Below are 23,528 nucleotides of genomic sequence, written 5' to 3'. Positions count from 1 at the left end.
TAACGTAAAAGCTTCTATTTAACACAGACAACATACATAAAAGAAAAATAATCACGGATTGTAAAACCGGAAAAAATAAAAACACATTTTTCTTTAATATTTGATGTTTTTCAACATTTTTACGTCAGTATTTAAATAAATAATACAGTTTTTACTCGATAAGAAAATGTGTTCCACTGATGTAAGAGATAAAAGTAAGAAATTGGAAAAAGGGGGGTGAATGTTGACTTCCGGCCAACAAGAAGGATCGAGAACCAACGTGAACAAGCAGGCTAAATCTGAACCCATCAACATCATCTTTGCCAATATTTCAACGGTTTATACAGTTTAAAGTAAACTAAAATGAAGGGCAAGTCAGGACCTTCGAGTGGTTCCTCAAGATCTTTGTACAAAGACAAAGAAAAGCCAACTCAAATCCGTTACAGCAATATAACGGCAGCAAAGGGTTTGTTTACATTAGTTACATTCTTCGAATACACTTTATGCCAAAAGAATAATGACTTGTTTATTATAATCAACAAAGAGTCAGTAAATACTAAAGATAACATGTCTAAAATATCTTTCTTCAGCACATTTTTTTGCAAGGAAAAAGTAGAGATGTTAAAAATGTTGTGGGACGCATTGTAGATTTCTTTTGTGTCTGACATTTAGGAGGGTTGTCTCACAGACTAGTCCAAATAATGATGACGTCTGGCAAGGCAATTTTTTTATATTTCTGGGACGCCTTCCTACGAAGTCATAACGCTGAAGCCATTTTTTATGTCTGGAGTTTGAGAGCAAATTTTGGGTGGAACTTTGACACCTAATTTTGACAAGAAATTTTCATTGCCGGTTAGAAATCTTTACGTAATTACAAAGTCCTACCTTTTTTATGCTTATTGATGTAAAATATTTCCAGAAATATCCAAAAGAAAGGATTAAATAAGATACGATTCCATAATTTGAAGTGGGGAAATATTTATTTTGTTTGGAAATGATTTCCCTTTATTACCAACGAAACGTCACTTCTGGTGAATATATTAAATTTAAAATCCGGTTAGATTTGACAGACCCGAATTTCCGGATAATGTAAATCAAACGTTCTGGAAATTCAAATCCATTAAAATTTACCGATTTTAATATTTTATATTTTTTTGAAAATGTGACATATAATCCGTTGTGTAATTCACAATGACGACTGAATGAGGAGGTGTTCCCACTAGTTATAGACTGTATTAACAACAATCTACACCAATTATCTTTTGTAACAAGACTATTTTGTAACATCAATGTTCTATTCCTCGAAGCTTACCCTTTTGCCATCGCACTTTAGCGTGATATACCATTGTACTTTAGCGAACACACATCCATCGCACTTTAGCATGAAACACCAACGTACTTTAGTGTAGACAACATACTTTAGAGTACCATCGACATTTAGTCCTACATATGTACCAAACAAATCTCTTAAGACCTGAATCCCCAGAAAAAGATGCATACTAAGATTCACACATACTCCTGACAGCCTATTTTTATAATTTGATTTTTAGCTGTAGCTGATGCTATCAGGACAAGTCTTGGTCCAAGGGGAATGGACAAAATGGTGAGTTAAATATTATTTAATACTACATGTAATTATACAAAACTTTCAAGTTTGATGCATTTCCATTAAACATTTTTTTTAGTGAACATCTTTAACCCTTAGACTGCTACGCGCGACTATTGTCGTTCCGATAAGACAGTCCGCTACTGCTACTCGCGACTATAGTCGTTTTCCGTACTCGTTTGTTTACACAGTTACCATGGAATGGGCTGAGTCAATATTCATGAGATTGCGGCAGTTTCGACTTGTATGGATTCTGATTGGCTTAAAATCTGCGTTCTTTCGAGTGTCTCTTGACTTTTAATCAGGTATAAGCGATAAACCGAAAGTGAAAATTTTTGATGAAAAAAGTGACAAAATGGCAGACATTGTTTGGAGAAATGGCCAACACGTTCAGAAGTATTTCAATGATAACGATTTAACAGCGGCGGACGATTAAAAGGATTTGGACGAGAACCGAAGATATAATAGACAGAAATGGAAGTATTCTATCAAAACTGCAAACAGAAGACTTTTAAAGCGAGAATTACGGGGATTCCCAGACATTGTTCAAAATGGATGACATGAAACAGGATTTGCGATGTTTATCATTTCGCCTTTCAAATGTGAATCAATATTGACTAACATCGATAGACCCGAACTTTAAGTTTGTCAAGATTATATATTGATGAAAGCTTTAAAAATGAACTTGTCGTGTAAATATATTTGTACATGGAAGTAAAAGTCGGCGCAGTGAAAGTTGGAGGAAAATACCGGAAAATATTTGCATAAAAAAGGCCGTTGGTCTGAGAAGAAACTTTTTTTTTTTTTATAATCACAATGGAACTTAGTTCTTAAAAGAGATTTTAAACTATATTGGTTCAATTCTGAAGTCATGGATACTTTTACATTGATGGATCGTTTAATAAAACATGAAAAAATAAGTTTACCTTTGTTTACCTATTTTCGCACCTGTACAGGTAAAACATGACCAGAGACTCACACAAAAATAAAATGAATTAAAAATACAGAATCTAACAATACTTTTTTATATAACTTTTATTGATGAATATTCAATATTTACAAAGGTACAGCAATTGTAAGTGAACATGTTTATTTCATCAGTGATTAAAATTTTACTCAGCATTACACAAAAGTACAATAGAAATCAATGCAGCAGTCTAAGGGTTAACACGTTTTTGTTCCCATGTTGAGCGAGTGGTTGGAAAATTGTGATGCTATATTGTTTGAATTATTCAAGTATTCTATAAGGAAAGATAGAAAACAAATATATATGTAGATAGTTAATATCACATGATGAAAGAGTACAAAATTTCAGAAATCTTACGAGTAATATCAAGACTTGGAAAAGTGAACTGATTGTTGAATAAATTAATTTTCTTTCTTTAGATACAATCTTCCAATGGAGATGTAACTATCACTAATGATGGAGCAACAATCCTGAAACAGATGCAAGTTCTTCATCCTGCTGCAAAAATGGTATATTTATATGTTTTATAAAAAAACCATAAAATTATTCATACTTTTTGATTCCTAAGGTTTTTTTTAGTGTGTGGAATTTTTTTTTATTGATTGAAAAATGAGAGTCTTCTTACAGAGAAATAATTTTGTGTTTAAAAAGTCTTAAAGGGTATTTGGAAGTGTTATGGTATGATGATGTCTATCTGTCCATCAGATCTTCTAATCAATGGATGTAAGCCCCATTTGTCAGATTTGAATATTTGGGGTCATTTCAGAGTAATGGGGTAATAGCCTCAGATCTAAGATAATATATACATATCTTTTTTATGCTTATATATATCCCAGAACAGTTTTTTTTATTGAATTCCCACACTGCAGAACAATTTCTATGTTATGCTGACTAAAGTTGTTCATGTATTGTTGTCGAGCCTGCGGCGGCGTTAGCTAACTTTTTAAAAGCTTTATATTTTAGAAGGTTGAAGACCTGGATGCTTCATACTTTGTATATGGATGCCTCATTTTACGAAGTTTCCATCAATCCAATGACCAATGTCCTTGACCCCATTTTTATGGTTCAGTGACTACTTGATAAAAAGTTAAAATTTTTTGCAATGTTAAATTCTCTCTTATTATAAGTAATAGGATAACTATATTTGGTATGTGTGTACCTTGCAAGGTCCTCATGCCTGTCGGACAGTTTTCACCTGACCTCATTTCATGGATCAGTGAGCAAGGTTAAGTTTTGGTGGTCAAGTCTATATCTCAGATACTATAAGCCATACGTCTAGCATATTCGGTGTATGGAAGCACTGTCAGGTGTACATGTCCAACTGGCAGGTGTCATCTGACCTTGACCTTATTTTCATGGTTCAGTGGTTATAGTTAAGTTTTTGTGTTTTGGTCTGTTTTTCTTATACTGTATGCAATATGTCTACTATATTTGGTGTATGGAATGATTGTAAGGTGTACATGTGTAGCAGGCAGGTGTCATCTGACCTTGACCTCATTTTCATGGTTCAGTGGTCAAATTTAATACTTTATGCAATAGGTCAACTATATTTAGTGTATGGAAATATTTTATGATCTCTATGTCAGTGGTGCAGGATTTATTTGACCTTGACCTCATTTTCACGGTTCATTGCTCAGTGTTAATTAAGTTAAGTGTTTTGGTCTGTTTTTCTTAAACTATAAGAAATAGGTCAACTATATTTGTTGTATGGAAGAATTCTTAGCTGTACATGCCTGTCTGGCATGGTTTATCTGACCTTTACCTCATTTTCATGGTTCATTGGTCAATGTTTAGTTTTCTTGGTTAATGTTAAGTTTATGTGCACGTGACAGTTGTTTAAAAGCTTTATATTTAGGACTATCAACATAATATCAATGATTGGTAAAGAAGGCAAGACATTTCAGCGTGTGCACTCTTGTTTATATACAGTACGGGTAGGGACTTATTTTTATGGATGCCTTAGTCCGTCTAGTCGGATATGAATAATCCGACATTTTTATGGTAGGTAGTATGTTCATTAAACAACAGATCCAGGTGTGAATGGTCCTTTCATCTTAATCCGTGTTGCTAGAATTACGGTTCACTGATTTCAGAATAAGATTACCTGTAATTTTAACCTCTCAGTCACTTTATTGATTATATTAGTTCTACATCGTATTTGACATAAAATATTTTTACAGGTGAAGTACTGGAGAAAACTTTGTTTAATAAAAATAGCCTATTTTTGTTAATTATGGTTTTGATATATCAACTGTTAATATTTATTTTCTTTGTTCCTAAAAATTATTTTTATTTTATGTTCCTTTTCGGTTTGTTTTTTTTTGTATCTTTTTCTTATTTGTTTGCATAAATTTTTTAAACATATATATTTTTACATGTATTCTATTTCTTGAAGCTTACGGTTATTTTTAATTTACTGATTTATTTTCCACGTAAATCCATTGATTAGCAGAATGCTGTCTCAAGTGCTGCTGCATACGTTTTAGTTTGACGCGGTCACATGCAAAATATTTCTATAATTTGTATTTAATATTCAGTCTGTTGTGTCAGTTCCGAGATAAAAATGATTACAGTGAGCAACACTTGTATATTATTAGTAGCTTGATGATTCTTTGTAGTTTTTACTTTTTACTGTAAACAAATATTGTCCGAAAGTTGGTGATGTATGACTAAAATAGAACGCAAATTATAACACTAGAAGAAAATATTGGTTCTTCCCGGGCATAAGTTTATTTTAAGATTTCCGTGTTTGTCCATTATGCTAAATTAATATAATTGATCTGCATTTGGGGGTAGGGGGTAAAATGGGTCCGGATCTCGAAATCCCGGGCTTAAAAACACGAAGTCCCAAGGTCCCGAATTTAAATAAATTTAAATCCCGACATCGCGAAAAAAGAATTCCCAGATCCCGAAAGGGTTAATCCCAGAATCCCGAACTTTATTGCATAATATTAATTTACGCACAATCCATGTAAAAAGGGAAACTTGTATGTTATATTTTTTATAGCAATCTAAAAGAAAAAATTGCCGTGAAAAGACAATTCCATGATACACATATCAGTGATCAACAGCGTGTGCACGTGGTTGAACTTTAACTTGACTCCACTCGCAATAATATTGAATGCTAATAAAAGATATTAAGATCGATTTTGTCCACTGCACGAGATTTTTATATGGCGGGAAATGTCGTAACAGTAAACACAGGTGACCTTACTGACCGACCGTGGGAAAATTCATTCATGATTAAATTTGATGTGTATTGTTTTAGTTTTGAGGCTCTTGATCGATTTACCAGAATAGAAATTTAATTGATTTACATACATGTATAATCAAAACACGATTTAGTCTTCTTTAACTATTTTTTGTTTTATTTTTATCAGTCATTTCCCGGATTCCCATTTAAATAATCTATTTGGAGACCTCCTTTAAACTTCGGAAATAATACAACATCGATTTAAAAAATCATACTGACTGCGCGAGCTTTAGAATGACTAGAAGTACGACGAAAAAGTAAAGACAGCTGATCATGACTAGTACGACTAGCCTTCATTCAACCCCATTGGGGTATAAATGTGCATTTAGTCAATAAACTATATAAGGTTAAACTTTGATTTTCGTGTATCGATTTGATACAATTTGTAAAATATATTTATAACACCGGCGATTTTCATAAAATATTTCAGACATGAAAATAGAAAGGCATATTTATATCTGAGTGTCAACAATTTTAAATAAAATAAAAAAAATAGGAATCGAAATATGATCTCGGCGTTATAAATATTGTATTAAGGGAAAACAATTTTTGACTTTCCAAGAGATTAACGGGAAATATGTCAAAATAGAAAGCACGAGTGATCTGTCTGACCAAAATGTTTCACTTGCGAGAAATGATTGACAGGTGTGAATAGATGTAGAGGCTCCGACGGGGAAAGTTGTATCAAAAGGAAAATAACTTAATTCACAATGCCTATACATATTTCATAAATACGATATGTTGGCCTTATACTTAAAATTGAGTTTCTTATAATAAAATATGAAGGAACAGGACGCTTTTAGCGGGAAATAATATAACCATCAACGAAAACTCGTATAATTTACGGGATTGAAGTCTCAACAATTTGATTTAAACTTCTATTGAAAACAGTCTTGGTTGTTATTAGGCTTATTATTTTGAATTAGATGAAATATTTACGGTTTACAAATACAAATACAAAATAGTTTATTGGCACAAAACTATTGAAATAATTGGCAACACAATATATTGTTAAAAATCGTCTTTATTTCATTTTCAAATTATAAAAAAAATAAATTATATTTAATTTTAATTTTTATTCTTATATTTAATTTTAATTTTATTTTTTAATTTTAATTTTAATTTTAATTTTAATTCTTTCTCTTTGAATACAATACAATATTTTACATTTATCTATCCTCCATAAATACTAATATATCTGTACAGGTAAAATTTAATTCTAATCAAGCTGGTACAGATTGATTTACAACCTTCCACTTGGATATTGCACAGCAGGTGTTTATTACACTGGGACAACTGTCCGACCAGTCTGACATCTAGACGGATTAAGGCTTTCATAAAAATAAGTCCCTACCTGTACTGTATTATATATTTTTTTCATAAGTGAGTTTCTGTATATTTCAGTTGGTAGAATTATCAAAGGCACAAGATGTAGAGGCTGGTGATGGAACCACATCAGTGTGTGTTATTGCTGGTAGTCTGTTAGATGCTTGTCACAATCTCTTGGCCAAAGGTCAGTTTATTTCATTTATATTGTTGCTAAAATTGACTTAGTACTGTATTTTTAAAAAGAATGAGCAGAAACCAAAAAATATAGTCAAACAATTCAATGAAATGCATTTACCGTTTGGTAAAAGATATATATCATTACATGAAAGTACAGTATTTTAAAAATCCTGCAGAAAAGAGCACTTCTACACATGGGATGCCAAGTTAAGATCACAATTTTAACAGACTTTAAAAAATATGGTTCATGATTTGGGATTAAATGTAGGGACTGAGTAAAGAGTATAAAATAATAATAAATATGTAAAAACTTTTTTCTTCTTATATTTTCAGGAATCCACCCTACAAGTATATCTGAGGCATTCCAGAAAGCTTCAGACAAAGCTATCAAGATACTTCAGGGCATTGCTACACCAGTTAAATTGTCAGATAGAGAATCTTTATTGAAAAGTGCATCCACGTCATTAAATTCTAAAGTAAGTAATATACAAGACAGGGACCGTGCTGTGCGTTGCCAATGTCGCAATTTGTGATTTTTTTATTTCATCTGGCGACTAAATACGGCTGCTGGGGATATTTCTGGCGCCAACATTTTCTTTGTAAAAAAATTCATTTCTTGACAATATCGATCTCCATTTTAATTGGTAAAAGTTAAAAAAAGTAAATTTTACACAATTTTACCTGGTGACAAGTTTATGACTCTTTACGACCCCAAGCTAATCAACAGTTACAACAGGTGTCATAATCTGTTGTTACAGGTATTCCATTTATCGGACCACTGGCCTGTCAAAAACTCATTTTCAAGAAGAAAAAAAAATTTGCTCGCTCGCCCCATATTTTTTTTAGAGCAAATGTCCGAAGAACTATTTATCAAATTGGTGTGGCCTTAGTATTACATGTTAAATGATGTAAAGTGCAGGCTGAGTGCATAATTTTTTTTAATTAATCATAGTATTAGTTTGAATTTTTGTAGAAGAAATAAAGACTCTAGCTGGTTCTAAAGTTTGCTCCAAGTTTTAAAACTGGCGGTTTTTCTGGCTTCAAATTTTTGGGAGCCAGATCAGCCCCTGCAAGATATTATTATTTTTTACCGTGCTGGATTCAAAAGATTTGGCAAACATAATGTTCAAAGATAAAGTGTCATTTCTCAGTTTGATGGTTACAAAAGAATACAAAATATATAGAAGTTTAAATGTCTTGTCAGAAAGTTAAGCTTTAAAAAGAAGATATCAGATGCAACACTTGAATTTTGTGTTATTATGATTGCTAAATAAGGATACATTGAATAGTTAGTTTAAATTCCAAGGTTTAAGAAATGCACAATCCAAAATGGAAACCGTAGAACAAACTTTCCAGACATGAAACATGTACGTACATTCTAAAAAAGGAGACGTATTGAAGCTTGTAACTGTCAGATTTTACAGTGGTTGGTTTTAAGAACAAAACATAACTGAATGGTTTTATACTAGTAATTTTGGGGCCCTTTATAGCTTGTTGTTCGGTGTGAGCCAAGGCTCCGTGTTGAAGGCCGTACTTTAACCTATAATGGTTTACTTTTTTAAATTGTTATTTGGATGGAGAGTTGTCTCATTGGCACTCACACCACATCTGCCTTTATCTATACACCAACATTATCAAGTGTCAGTAAAAACAAACAATATTGTCTTCGAATCCATTAATTTTAGTAAACAGTACTGCACAGTATATTTTACTTATTCTACCAAGGAAATACACTCATATGATTATCATGAATGCAACAAATACTTGATTTTGTCATAGGTGGTTTCTCAGTATTCAAGTTTGTTGTCACCAATAGCAGTTGATGCTGTGATGAAAGTAATAGATCCAGCAAAAGCTACCAATGTTGATCTTCGAGATATTAAAATGGTGAAAAAGTTGGGGTAAGTATGTTTGTTTCTGATAATAAATTTCTGTTAATAAATTTACTTCCTTGAAAAGTGTTCTTTTAACCTTTCATAGTGATCAATTTAAAAAAAAAAGTTATGTTTATACTCTTTGAAACATTTGTAAGAGGCTAGTTTTATTAGTTTCCGACTATGAATTATGTCTTTGGAGTGTTTGATCTGTTTCCAACTTTAATGTCTTACAGTCGAAGGTAACTTAATTTTGTTTCTATACCCTCCTTGAAAATAGATTAATATCCTGGACAAAACCAGGAAAAACCCTAATGCTTTTTGTTGCAAAAAGAGTGGGAACCCTGATGCATGTATTTAGTTAACTATTACATGTTTGCTATATGAAGAATTTTTCCAGTTTCAAACAAATTCCTGGATTTTCATTTCTAAGAACATGCATGCCTTCTTAACCATGATATCTTCATTATTGTGTAACCTACTTAAAAGTTGAATTTGGAAAAATAATTACATATTATATTAATAAGTTTTTAATTTTCACAGATCTTTGTCTTTTGATTGAACTTCCCATCTCACACACTTGAATATTGTTATATGAATATAAAATACACAATAAAGATTAAACTTTTTTATCATTAATTTTCATAACAGAGGAACAGTAGACGATACAGAGTTGATTGATGGATTAGTATTCTCACAGAAAACAACTGGTGCTGGTGGACCAAATAGAGTGGAAAAGGCAAAGATTGGTCTAATTCAGTTCTGTATATCACCACCTAAAACTGATGTAAGCTTCAATACAAAATATACCACAATCTACTAGATTCTATGAACAACTACTAAAACATAACATAAACATAACATAAACATAACTTGTCCAATGTGTGAGGATATAACTAAAATCATAGTTAACCAAATGTATTGATCTTATTGTGTGTTCAATATAAAAAGAAGATGTGGTATGATTGCCAAGGAGACAAATCTCCACAAGAGACCAAATGACACAGAAATTAACAACTATAGGTCACCGTACGGCCTTCAACCATACCTGCCAATTGTCCCGTTTTGAGAGGGAGACTCCCGCGCAAACAACAAAATTGCAGAAATCTCCTGCTTTCGGATATTTTGACCTAGAATAACTGCAAATTGAAATGTCCAGCAGATTTGAATGAAAGATTTAAAATTTTTACGACCAAGTTCACTTGGCAATGCATCTTTTTGCGCATCATGTTCAATCATCTCTTCGATTTCTTCTGGTGGTTTCCTATTGGTGTTTTGTAGATGAATACATAAACAGTTCATATATTTAACTTCAAATTGTCGTTTGCGCAAAATCTCCCCCTATGAATGTTTCAGAGGTTGGCAGGTATGCCTTTAACAAAAAGCAGAACCCATACTGCATAGTCAGCTTTAAAATGCCCTGCAATGACAAATGTAAAACAAATTCAAACAAGAAAACTAACGGCTTATCTATGTCCAAAATAATGAACGAAAAACAAATATGTTACACAGCAACAAACGACAACCACTGAATTACAGGCTCATAATTACTGCACATTTCTGAATTTATCTTTTAAGGTAAAATTGTGGAAACCAAAAATCTATATAAATCCATGATGAGTTTTTTTTCAAACAGACTTAAAAGGAACAGCATAAATCATCTCATACCACTTTCCTTTAGGAAATTCCCAGATTTATTATAGCACAGAACAGAAATTTCATTGTTAAATTATAAATATTTAAAAAAAAAAACAACACATTATTAGTGACCACATCTTTTTTTATTGTTATACAAATTAATCAAAAGAACAATGTTGCAACTTATCAGTTCTGTAAATTTTAATTTGAAAAATTGCTAAAACTGTCTTGACTGGCAAAAAAGGACATTTTCAATGAAAAAAAAAAATCTATTTTTTTGTCAATTATTCATGGAAAAGCATTTAAAAAATATACAAGGTTATCACATAGTAGTAAGGAAAAAACAAAAAATAGTCCACAACCCATTATAATAAAAAGCTATAATTATTTTTTAGTAATGTACCTAGTCCTTAAAACTTAAAGTGACCTCAGTTCTATACAGACTTATGCAGTTTCTTCTCTACTGGTTGTACTTGTTTGGTTGTACTTGTTTGGTTGCTCATGATGAGTATTAGTCGGACAGAGTGTCATATTCAATGATTGGAGACGGATATAATTGTTGCAATGACAAATTGAACTAAATATGTTGTTAAAATTCATAATAGTCAAGCAAGTCATGATATGTTTGTAGATAATACATTTTTTTTTAAAATTAAGTATCCTACCTACAACCATCAATTAAGCTTATCTGCACATTATCATGAAGTGATCTTTTGACTCAATAAAATACTGAAAGACATTAATTTCAGTATAATTATACATTTATTCACAGATGGACAACAGTGTTATTGTATCAGATTATACACAGATGGATAGAGTTTTACGAGAGGAAAGACAGTATATCTTGGATATTGTTAAAAAAGTAAAAAAGGCAGGCTGCAATGTTCTGCTCATACAGAAATCTATCTTAAGGTTAGTAATTCAAAGTATAGAAAACATAATGTTGCCAGATTTAGATTAAGGAAATAGTAGTATTGTATTTGAAGATTTGAGGTTATCAATTTGCAAATTGATGGTCACTGAGTTTCATGCACTGGTGTCTGTGAACTGATTGTGACTGTTGAATCCTAAATTGGTATCTGCAAATACTGTTCTCACCTTTCTAATGCAACAGAAAGAAAACTTGCTAAATCATACATTATAAGTCTCATGACATCTGTAATTTTGTGCAAAATTTCAGACCATCAATCTTGGAAAACATGCCCTGAATTTTTTTTTCAAAATCAAATCAAAACAATGTTGCATTAAAATATCGACTTGACAAACTATAAGTATTATCTTCTATACCAGATGTTACTTTTATAACTTATCGAGAAATTTCATTAAAGAAATGAAAGAACAAATGTTCAGTTTTTATACGCCCGCCGTCTTTTAGACGGGACGTATTATGGTATACCGTTGTCTGTCCGTCCGTCCGTCGTCCACACTTCGGACAATAACTCAAAAACACTTTCACCAATTTCCATGAAACTTCAGTGAATTGTTTATATCTATTGACGTAAGCTCCCTTTCGTTATTTTTTAATTTCAGATTTTAAGTTTTGGATTTATGGGGCTTTATTCATAAAAAAGGGGGGATTTTCAACACTTCGGACAATAACTCAAAAAGGCTTTCACCAATGTCCATGAATCTTTGATGAATTGTTTATATTTATTGATGTAAGCTCCCTTTCAATTTTTATAAATTTCAGATTTTAAGTTTTGGATTTATGGGGCTTTATTCATAAAAAAAGGGGGGTTTTCAACACTTCATACAATAACTCTAAAAGGCTTTCACCAATGTCCATGAAACTTTGGTGAATTGTTTATATCTATTGATGTAAGCTCCCTTTCAATTTTTATAAATTTCAGATTTTAAGTTTTGGATTTATGGGGCTTTATTCATAAAAAAAAGAGGGATTTTCAACACTTCGGACAATAACTCAAAAAGGCTTTCACCAATGTCCATGAAACTTTGGTGAATTGTTAATATCTTTTGATGTAAGCTCCCTTTCAATTTTTATAAATATCAGATTTTACATTTCCGTGTTATGAATTTTTATGCTTAAAAAAGGGGGGATTTTCCAATTTTGGAACAATAACTAACACTTTCACAAAATGTTATGCAACTTTGATAAATTGTTTATATCTTTTGACATAAGCTCCCTTTCCATTTTTATAAATTTTAGATTTTACGTTTTCTTAAGTAATGAATTTTTATACTTAAAAAAGGGGGATTTTATGAAACTTTGGTGAATATATTAATGTAACATCCCTTTTGATTTGTATATATATTTCTAGTTGATCATATAAATTCATTTAAAGCATAAAAGACAAGTTAAAAGAGCAACGGGCGTATCATGCGCTCAAGCGCAGCCCTTTATTCATTCATGTTACATTTGATAGTCAAGTTTTTATGTAAATTATGTAAATGTAGCATTTACATAAATTGTATCTTACAGACATCTGAAACATACTGTATATAAAACTTACGCTTGATCATGAATTTTAAATGTTATATTTTAGAGATGCTGTTAGTGATTTAGCTCTACATTTCTTAGCAAAGATGAAAATTTTAGTTGTTAAAGATATAGAAAGAGAAGATATTGAATTTGTTTGTAAGGTAAGACATTGAATTAAAGAGATATTTCATGTTAGAGGCCTAGCAATGGACTTTATGATCTGAATGATCAATAACTTTTTTGTTCAGTATATATTTTTTTTCTGCATTTTCAAAATCAGAAAAGAAAGGATATTGGGTGGATGAACTTGTGACAAAAATCTCTTGTTATATTTGTGAAACGTCAACTTTCATATTAGGATACCTATATTTACATTCTAGTTATATTTTTCAGTCAGTAGGATGTAAACCAATTGCAAGTATAGACCATTTCTTACCAGAGAACATGGGTAGTGCTGAATTGGTGGAAGAAGTACAGACAGGATCAAGTAAAATTGTCAAGGTAATTGTACTGTACTTCTGTAACTTAAGTTTGCCCCAACCAAATATATGAAACCTATATACACAATACTTATTACCACAAAACTCAGATCAAGTACAAATTTGGGTAGCTTCACTTTTATTGTTATAGAGTTATGTCCCTTTATAATGTTGTATGCAAGCGGGGGCATCATCTGTGTCCATGGGGACACATTCTCCATTTATTTATTTGTACGTAACATTAAAAACCTATTCCACATTTTCAAATATAATTGTGTCAAACCTCTGATCTGAAAATGTGATCTTTTCAAATAAAGATGCAAAATAAGAATGAAGACAAAGTATATTTTGAAACGTACCTACCAAGCTATTTAAATTATTATCCCGAATACAAAGTTTAAGAAGAGTGTATATGTTTGGAAATCATTGCAAAGACAATTTGTACATCATTAGACAGCTATCTTTAAGTAGAAAATAGTAAATGATTTGAAAGGAATGCATCAATTTAAATCTTTTTTCAGATTACTGGAATGGCTATTCCCGGGAAATGTGTCACAGTACTTATGAGAGGATCTAACAAACTTGTGCTAGAAGAAGCTGATAGATCACTCCACGATGCCCTGTGTGTCATCAGATGTCTTGTCAAAGAAAGGTATGGTGAAGATAATAAATATAATGGTTTTTTAAATCGTCATGAAATTATGATTTGCTAAATGAATGATTACTGGCTGACAGCCTGAAAAGCTTTTTAAGAAAATTTGAGTAAGCTTAGTTTTATTTACCAGATATGGATTTTTTTTTCAGTACAGTGATTTCAGTGCCAACAACATGTGTTAGTTGAATAATTCATTGAAGACTCTCAAGAAACATGTCGTTGCATTGAACACACACACTTTGTATAATACTTTTCTTGCTATTTAGCATAGACAGTTGTTAAATGAGGAGAAACTCTGCTGATTTTGTAAATTATAAGGATTTAGGCAAAAGGAAATAGATATTGATGAAATATAAAGAGTATAGGCATCATGTTTTGGTCGAGGTTAGAAATATATATACGGCTAATCTAGTCTGTTTTATTGCACTTTGTCCATTAAATAGAATAAGCAATATAAAAGATCCTAATAACTTTTTGACAAGAATTTGATAACAGATGAGTTGGCTTGACTGAAATATACCACAACAATTTTTCCTTAAGTATGTATTGTGTTAATTTCAGGTCCATTATTGCTGGAGGTGGAGCACCTGAAATAGAACTATCTCTACAATTGATGGAATATGCCAATACCCTGTTAGGAACAGAACAGTATTGTTTTAGAGCATTTGCTGAAGCATTAGAAATCATCCCATTTACATTGGCTGAAAATGCAGGATTAAATCCCATTGCTACAGTTACAGAACTCAGAAACAGACATGCTGAAGGAGAGAAAACAGCTGGTATTAATGTCAGAAAGGTATGTACATTTAAATTAATTGATTTTCAAGACATGGGTGTATTGAAGAAAGATTTTGAGTTTTATATTAAAGTAAGAAGATGTGGAATTGTTGCCAATGAGTCAGCTCTCCACCAAAAAACATAAAATTTAACAAATATAAGTCATCGTACATCCTTTCACAATGAGCAAAACCAAAACAATGTAGTCAGCTTCAAAACTTCCTGAAATGACAAATGTAAAACAATTCATTCAAGGAAACTAGCGGCCTGACTTGTGTAAAAAACAATGTGATGGCTATCTCTAGAAATCTTATCTCCACATTATAAATAAAAACAGGAATATGATATACCTTTGCTGTACAGATATTTATTGTTCAAATATTCAAGAAGGGACTATTATTTTTAGACAAATGTATTGCGTTTTAGCCTCATGCTGCTAATTAAACTGATCATTAGTAATAGTTAAACTTTATAATTATTATTGAAACTTGCATTAAAGCATCATCATCTTGTATGTGCACATAAATTTAATTCCAATTTCTGTTTCTACAGGGTGCAATTACCAATATCTTGGAAGAGAATGTCCTACAGCCACTTCTTGTATCAACTAGTGCCATTCATTTAGCATCTGAGACCGTAAGAAGTATCATGAAAATTGATGATATTGTAAGTATATAAAATAGAAGATACGATAAGATTGCCAATGAGTAACTACTTGATTTCTAATGGCATAGATTTAAGATACTAAAGATCACAGTATGGCCTTCAACAATAAGCAATACCCACATTGTATAGGCAGCTACATCATTGTGACAATTCAAACAAAAAAAAATTAATTAAACAGCCTGATTTATGACAGAAGAAAATTAAAAAAATAAACAAATATCACAAACAGCAACCACTAAATAACAGCCCCCTAAATGGATAGGCGCTATATAATATAAATGGTCTCATAATTCTGATTTCATTATCTGCTTCATATTAGTTTCTTAAAACAGATATTGCATATTTTACCTTCATATTCTTGATCCCATTGATGCCACAAAATGGTATTGAAATTATTTGTGCTGAGGGCTGTTACAAGTATTTGGGGTTGGGAGTGGTTTTTGTCAAGCCTGCAACTTTTGTTGCAGAAAGCTCGACATAGGGATAGTGTTCCGGCGGCGGCGGCGGCTACGGCGGCGGTGTTAGCTAACTTCTTAAAAGCTTTATATTTCAGAAGGTGGAAGACCTGGATGCTTCATACTTTGTATATAGATGCTTCATGTTACGAAGTTTCCGTCAGTCACATGACCAATGTCCTTGACCTCATTTTCATGGTTCAGTGACCACTTGAAAAAAAAGTTCAGATTTTTTGTAATGTTGAATTCTCTCTTAATATAAGTAATAGGATAACTATATTTGATATGTGCGTACCTTGCAAGGTCCTCATGTCTGTCAGACAGTTTTCACTTGACCTCGACCTCATTTCATGGATCAGTGAACAAGGTTAAGTTTTGGTGGTCAAGTCCGTATCTCAGATACTATAAGCAATAGGGCTTGTATATTCGGTGTATGGAAGGACTGTAAGGTGTACATGTCCAACTGGCAGGTGTCATCTGACCTTGACCTCATTTTCATGGTTCAGTGGTTATAGTTAAATTTTTGTGTTTTGGTCTGTTTTTTTCATACTATATGCAATAGGTCTACTGTATTTGTTGTATGGGATGATTATAAGGTGTACATGTCTAGCGGGCAGATGTCATGTGACCTTGACCTCATTTTCATGGTTCAGTGGTCAAAGTTAAGTTTTTGAGTTTTGGTCTATTTATCTAATACTATATGCCATAGGTCAACTATATTTGGTGTATGGAAATATTTTATGATCTTTATGTCAGTAGCGCAGGTTTCTTTTGACCATGACCTCATTTTCACGGTTCATTGCACAGTGTTAATTTTTTGTGTTTTGGTCTATTTTTCTTAAACTATAAGTAATAGGTCAACTATATATGTTGTATAGAAGCATTGTTAGCTGTACATGTCTGCCTGGCATGGTTCATCTGACCTTGACCTCATTTTCATGGTTCATTGGTCTTTGTTTAGTTATCTTGGTTAATAATAAGTTTATGAGACAGTTGTAATAAAGCTTTATACTTAGGACTATCAACATAATATCAATGATTAGTATAGAAGGCGAGACATTTCAGCGTGTGCACTCTTGTCTTTAGGCATGATATGAAATTTTCATTTTATAAACTGAAACCACCCACATTTCATTAGTTTTAGTGTCTCGTATCACCCAATCTAGAATCCTTATTATGCCAAACATAGCTATGAAAAATAGTTTAATAACAATTTATAAATTTTAAAGTAGAAACTATAATTTAGACTTTATATATGCTAAATGTTATTGTTTATGTTTCAGGTGATGTGTATTAGGTAATCATCTTTTGGACCATGCTGGTGGTATATAGATACATGTGACACATAGGACACTCATCTACAAACTCTCGTCATAAATCTATCATCCACTAAGTGTTCAGGACAAAGCTTTTTATATACCCTTTATTGATGTGATCTACTGATAATTTAAAATAAAACTGGTACCCTGTGTACTCCAGTTGGTTATATTTATTTACAAAATCAATTTGCTTTTCCAGTCTGATACATTGTGAATATTTCACTTATAAGTATTAAACATTGAATTTACATATAGATTGGATAAATTCTTTCTAATCAGCTGAAAATTAGCATGTGACTTCAGTTTTATTATGGAATAACAAATTGCATATATCTAATAGTTATGGGAAATGTGACTTAGAAGTCAATACAATGAATCTGTAAATGTGAATTTCTTTTGATAAAAACCGAAAAAGAAGGTAATGAAAAGCAAAATTGCTGTTTTATTTACTTCTTTAATAGTGCTATATAAACAATACTTGTTCGTTTTAAGTATCCATGTTAAGAAATGGGCATTATGAACAAATTTTATTTAAAAAAAAAAAAAAAAGGAAGGAAAAGGCTCAATTTTTTCAGTTAAGTTATTTACAGTGAAATCTTTTTACAGAAGCTTATGTATGGACACGATCAGATCTTAAATTATTATTACTTAGTAATTGTAGATTCCTATACAAAAGTTCACTTTAAACAAGTTTCACACAAATTTATGTCTCAGATTCCAACAAACTTTTTATATTTTTCTTTTTTTTTTTGCAATTCACATGATATTTATTATTTGTAATATACAAAAAATGTGTGAAATAAATTTTTGTACTGAATTTTGTGTCTGAATTGTCTGCCTAATATTCAAAGCTTTGTAAACATGCAGAAAGATGGTCATGTCCTTAATGTTTCTTTGTGACTTCCATTCAATCATTTATCCTGATTTTCCAGTGGCATTCAATATTTCCAGGACCTTCGTTCTGAACTGCCTCTTTACAGGACCTACCTATTGGATTTATTGTTAATTTATTCTCACATGCATGAAATATTTTCCACTGGACATTAAGCAATCAATCTACCACATAAAAAATCAATCAATGTGAAACAAAGTGATTTTATTCTTCTGAGTCTGAACCTTGGTTTTCACATAAATATTTACTACATGAATTGGGACAAGTAATTAATCCTAAACCTATACATTTTAAATGTAAACAACCCTTAAATTGCGGATGCACTTTTAAAGCATTGATTACATTCATTGTAACAAAAGGATATGTGTATACATCAACAAGAGAGCAATCCAACAACACAACTTAACCACATCTATGTCAATCTATAGCTTTTAACAAAAGATGAATGTCCTTACAATATCTAAGAATAAAAGGTTATTAGCAAAACTAGATCTCTGTCCATATCACATTCTTCATTAACAATTGTAATACATGCTGAGAGCATGAAACCAAAACCTTAAAAAAAAAAAGATATTTTGCTACTTATCTGCCAACTGCCAAGTGTTAATGATTTTGTCCATGTAGGTTGATATTTGGTCTTATAAACTTTCTTTGTAAGCAGGTACATAAAAACTCCACTCAGCAATAAGTCTAGAAAACTGGCTATATGCATTTGATGTTAAACTGTACTTCATTACAGCATTGTAATAGACCAGTAAGATAAAAGGTGTAGGATACAAAATTACTTCTACTGATATAGATTGATATTAAGTATGGGAAGACATAGCTATATATAGTTTAATAATAAGTTCAAATTAGCTTTGAACTAACTTTCAGTAACTTTGACTTCTAAATCGGACTTTGTTTCTTTCATCTTTTTGTTTATAGTGTTTTTTGTCGAATAGGGATAGTGATCCAGCGGTGGCGTTAGCTAACTTCTTGAAACCTTTATATTTTAGAAGGTAGAAGACCTGTATGCTTCTTACTTCATATATAGATGCTCCATGTTACAAAGTTTCTTTCTATCACATGTCCATTGTCCTTGACCTCATTTTCATGGTTCAGTGACTACTTGAAAAAAAAGTAAAGATTTTTTGTAATGTAAATTCTCTCTTATTATGAGTAATAGGATATATTTGGTATGTGCATATCTTTCAAGGTCCTTTTGCCTGTCAGACACTTTTAACTTAACTTCGACCTCATTTCATGGATCAGTGAACAAGGTTTAGTTTTGGTGGTCAAGTCCATATCTCAGATACTATAAGCAATAGGTCTAGTATATTCAGTGTATGGAAAGATTGTAAGGTGTACATGTCCAACTGGCAGGTGTCATCTGACATTGACCTCATTTTGATGATTCAGTGGTTATAGTTACGTTTTTGTGTTGATCTGTTCATCTTGTACTGTTTTTAGCTCACCTGGCCCAAAGGGCCAAGTGAGCTTTTCCCATCACCAGCGTCCATCGTCGTCGTTAACTTTTACAAAAATCTTCTCTAAAACTACTGTGCCAAATTTAACAAAACTTGGCCACAATCATCATTGGGGTAACTAGTTTAAAAAATGTGTGGCATGACCCGGCCAACCAACCAAGATGGCCACCATGGCTTAAAATAGAACAATGGGGTAAAATGTAGATTTTGGCTTATATCTCTGAAACCAAAGCATTTAGAGCAAATCTGACATGGAGTAAAATTGTTCATCAAGTGAAAATCTATCTGCCCTGAAACTTTCAAATGAATCTGACAACGGGTTGTTGGGTTGCTGTCCTGAAATAAGTAATTTGAAGGAAATTTTGCAGATTTTGGTTATTATCTTGAATATTATTATAGAAAGAGATAAAATGTAATCAGCAATAATGTTCAGCAAAGTAAGATCTACAAATAAGTTAATATGACTAAAATGGTCAGTTGACCCCTTAAGGAGTTGTTGCCATTTATTGGTCAATTTTGACCAATTTTTCGTAAATTTTTGTAATCTTTTACAAAAATCTTCTCCTCTGAAACTACTGGGCCAAATTAAACCAAACTTGGCCACAATCATTATTGGGGTATATAGTTAAAAAATGTGTGGCGTGACCCCGCCAACCAACCAAGATGGCTGCCATGGCTAAAAATAGAACATAGGGGTAAAATGCAGTTTTTGGCTTATAACTCAAAAACCAAAGCATTTAGAGCAAATCTGACATGGGATAAAATTAATTATCAGGTCAAGATCTATCTGCCCTGAAATTTTCAGACAAATCGGACAATCTATTGTTGGGTTGCTGCCCCTGAATTAGTAATTTTAAGGAAATTTTGCAGATTTTGGTTATTATCTTGAATATTATTATAGAGATAAACTGTAAACAGCAATAATGTTCAGCAAAATAAGATCTACAAATAAGTCAACATGACAAAAATTGTCAATTGACCCCTTAAGGAGTTATTGCTCTTTATAGTCAATTTTTAACCATTTTCATAAATTTTTGTAAATTTTTAGGAAATATTTTCCACTGTAATTACTGGGCCAAGTTCATTATAGATAGAGATAATTGTAAGCAACAAGAATGTTCAGTAAAGAAAGATCTACAAACACATCATCACCAACACACAATTTTGTCATGAATTTATCTGTGTCCATTGTTAATATGCACATAGACCAAGGTGAGCGACACAGGCTCTTGAGAGCCTCTAGTTTTAAACTATAAGCAATAGGTCAACTATATTTGTTGTATGGAAGAATTGAAAGCTGTACATGTCTGCATGGCATGGTTCATCTGAAAGTTGCAGTAATTAAAAGCTTTATATTTAGGACTATCAACATAATATCAATGATTAGTAAAGAAGGCAAGACATTTCAGCGTGTGCACTCTTGTTCTTGCTTTGTGTCAATTTGATGAGCCGAGCCTTTTTTAAAACTGAATTTATAAAAATAAGATGTGGTTTCATAGCCAGAGACAAAATGACATAGAAAATTAATAAGTATAGATCACTGTACTGCCTCGACAATGAGCAACACCCATACCGCAGTCAGCTTAGTTTATTCTTATATTGTACTATCAAAATATGTGTTTTAACACCAATTCCAGTGACTAGCACATATCCTGTAGAGATTCACTGACTTTCAGAAGGAAAACATAAGTTAAAGTAGACATTTATTTAATTTGCAATAAAGAAAATCATCTCTGATACAAATCTGGATTGGCATGTAAACAGAGGGGGACAATAGGCGGTCTGTTAACATGTTAACAACACCTCCATTTTGGCAAAAACAGTTAACAACAAATGCAAAAATGCTGATTGAACACAGTTAATAGTTTTAATTTATCTATGATAACAGTTAACAACACCTTGAAAAGGGCCAAAAACAGGTTAACATAAAAAGGTATTACCCTCACCCCTTTTCTAAACAGACATTTATGATAGGACATGTATCAGAGATCAACACATAAAATGTTGGTCATGTTTACTACTATTTACATATAAGCTGTTTAAAAATATATTTTCCTCCTGTAAATGTTTGACAGTAATGGATATAAATTGGGTCACCATTAATGACCTAAAATTACCCATTCTTCAACTTCAATTGCTAGTTAAGTCTTTCATAGGGCAAAAATGAAATGGGTATTAAAAGTGGGTATCTTGTTTGATAAATTTTCAGAAATTTAAAAAGGAAAGACCATTAGAAAGTTTTCATAGTAAAGTCCATGCCTCAGATACTTTAAGCAATAGGTCAACTATATTAGGTATACAGAATGAAGGTAAGGTCTACATGTCTGACTGGCAGGTTTTACCTGACATTGCCCTCATTTTCATGCTCCATTTGGACTCAGTTAGTTGGTACAAAAAGATGTGGTATGATTGCCAAGAACCAAATTGAGTTTTTTTGTGGTTTTGGTGTACTCAGATTCTATCAGCAATATAGCTATTATAATTGTATGGATTGATAGTAAGGTGCATGTGTATATGTACGTCTGGCAGATTTCCTACGACCTTGAACTAATTTTCATGGTTCATTGGCCAATCTAAAGTTTTCATGGATTTCCCAGGCAGTTTTGTTTTTGTCTTGTTTATGAAAACATCTTAATAAACAAGAAAATGGTAGTTTATAACTAAACAGTTTAATTTTTCCTGCTGAAGAAATTGTCTAGAATATTTTTCTAACACTATATATGGCTCAGCTGTGACAAGTTGCATTATTGCACAAAATTGATATGGTTATCTGACTAGTGTGGCTATAGGAATATGTTAGAAGGTAGAAAATGTACAAAATCCATATTATGTTACTGTGAATTCATTATTACTTCGTTGGATACCAATTTTCATGGATCCTAGGTACAGGTGAACCACAAATTTACATGTTGAATCTTCAACAAATACAAATTTTCTAAAGGTTTTGCATGCAAAGATTGACAAAACCATGAAATTAAATATCCACGGAAGTGCAACTTTTCCTCGATACACGAAAACAAAAGAATCCACAGTAATTTATTGTCTGAAGTTACATCCTTGGCCTAATTTTCAGGATTCAATTAAACTAGAGTTACTTGAGGTTCATTTTTTGCAAGAAATAGGTCAGCTTTATTTGATGAAGAGAACCATTGCATCTGATAGCAATCATATGGATGCCTTCAACTTTTATCATGTGAGCTTGTAAATACATGCATATGTAATTAACCTGTACCAACAAACTAAAAGACAAGCAATCCAGAAGACATGAAATATGGCCAAACCACACACATCTATTCACATGTAATAAAAGAATCCAACTTGAATAAGAGAAATTCCAGTGCAAAAGCGTTTGTAAACAATGGAATGAGGATGTCAATAACAATGTTTCTAGTCCTTTTTTGTGAAGTGGGAGAAGACACAGTCAGTTTAAAATTATTTGATTTTTTTCTCGATTTTTATGAACTTCATCCTTTTTGATGAAACGCTGGAGTTTGTTGTTTTTGTTACAATTTTTTTTCTGATTACTTTCACTCAGTAATGATGCATATAAAAC

At 31.9% G+C, this 23,528-nt stretch overlaps 1 protein-coding gene across 1 annotated transcript; it reads left to right on the top strand.

Moving 5' to 3' along the window:
• Nucleotides 1-221: 221 nt before the first annotated feature.
• Nucleotides 222-18,431, top strand: LOC143068718 (T-complex protein 1 subunit delta-like). The gene is made up of 14 exons (XM_076242980.1): nucleotides 222-445; nucleotides 1,530-1,582; nucleotides 2,972-3,061; nucleotides 7,210-7,318; nucleotides 7,645-7,787; nucleotides 9,091-9,212; nucleotides 9,837-9,972; nucleotides 11,596-11,735; nucleotides 13,328-13,424; nucleotides 13,657-13,764; nucleotides 14,264-14,394; nucleotides 14,959-15,193; nucleotides 15,727-15,840; nucleotides 17,579-18,431. Exons 1-14 carry the CDS (start codon nucleotides 343-345, stop codon nucleotides 17,594-17,596), a joined length of 1,599 nt encoding a protein of 532 aa, XP_076099095.1. The 5' UTR covers nucleotides 222-342; the 3' UTR covers nucleotides 17,597-18,431.
• The last annotated feature ends 5,097 nt before the right edge of the window (nucleotides 18,432-23,528 follow it).

This window comes from Mytilus galloprovincialis, chromosome 3 (genome assembly GCF_965363235.1).
Source record: "Mytilus galloprovincialis chromosome 3, xbMytGall1.hap1.1, whole genome shotgun sequence".
NCBI lineage: Eukaryota > Metazoa > Mollusca > Bivalvia > Mytilida > Mytilidae > Mytilus > Mytilus galloprovincialis.
Note: the sequence above shows the minus strand (reverse complement) of the source record. Positions and strands in the feature narration are given on the sequence as shown.

Coding starts and splice junctions, on each gene's coding strand:
- LOC143068718 (XM_076242980.1), top strand. CDS start 343: ATGAAGGGCAAGTCAGGACCTTCGAGTGGTTCCTCAAGATCTTTGTAC. Junction 9,213..9,836: donor AAAATGGTGAAAAAGTTGGG/GTAAGTATGTTT, acceptor TTTTCATAACAG/AGGAACAGTAGACGATACAG. Junction 11,736..13,327: donor ATACAGAAATCTATCTTAAG/GTTAGTAATTCA, acceptor GTTATATTTTAG/AGATGCTGTTAGTGATTTAG.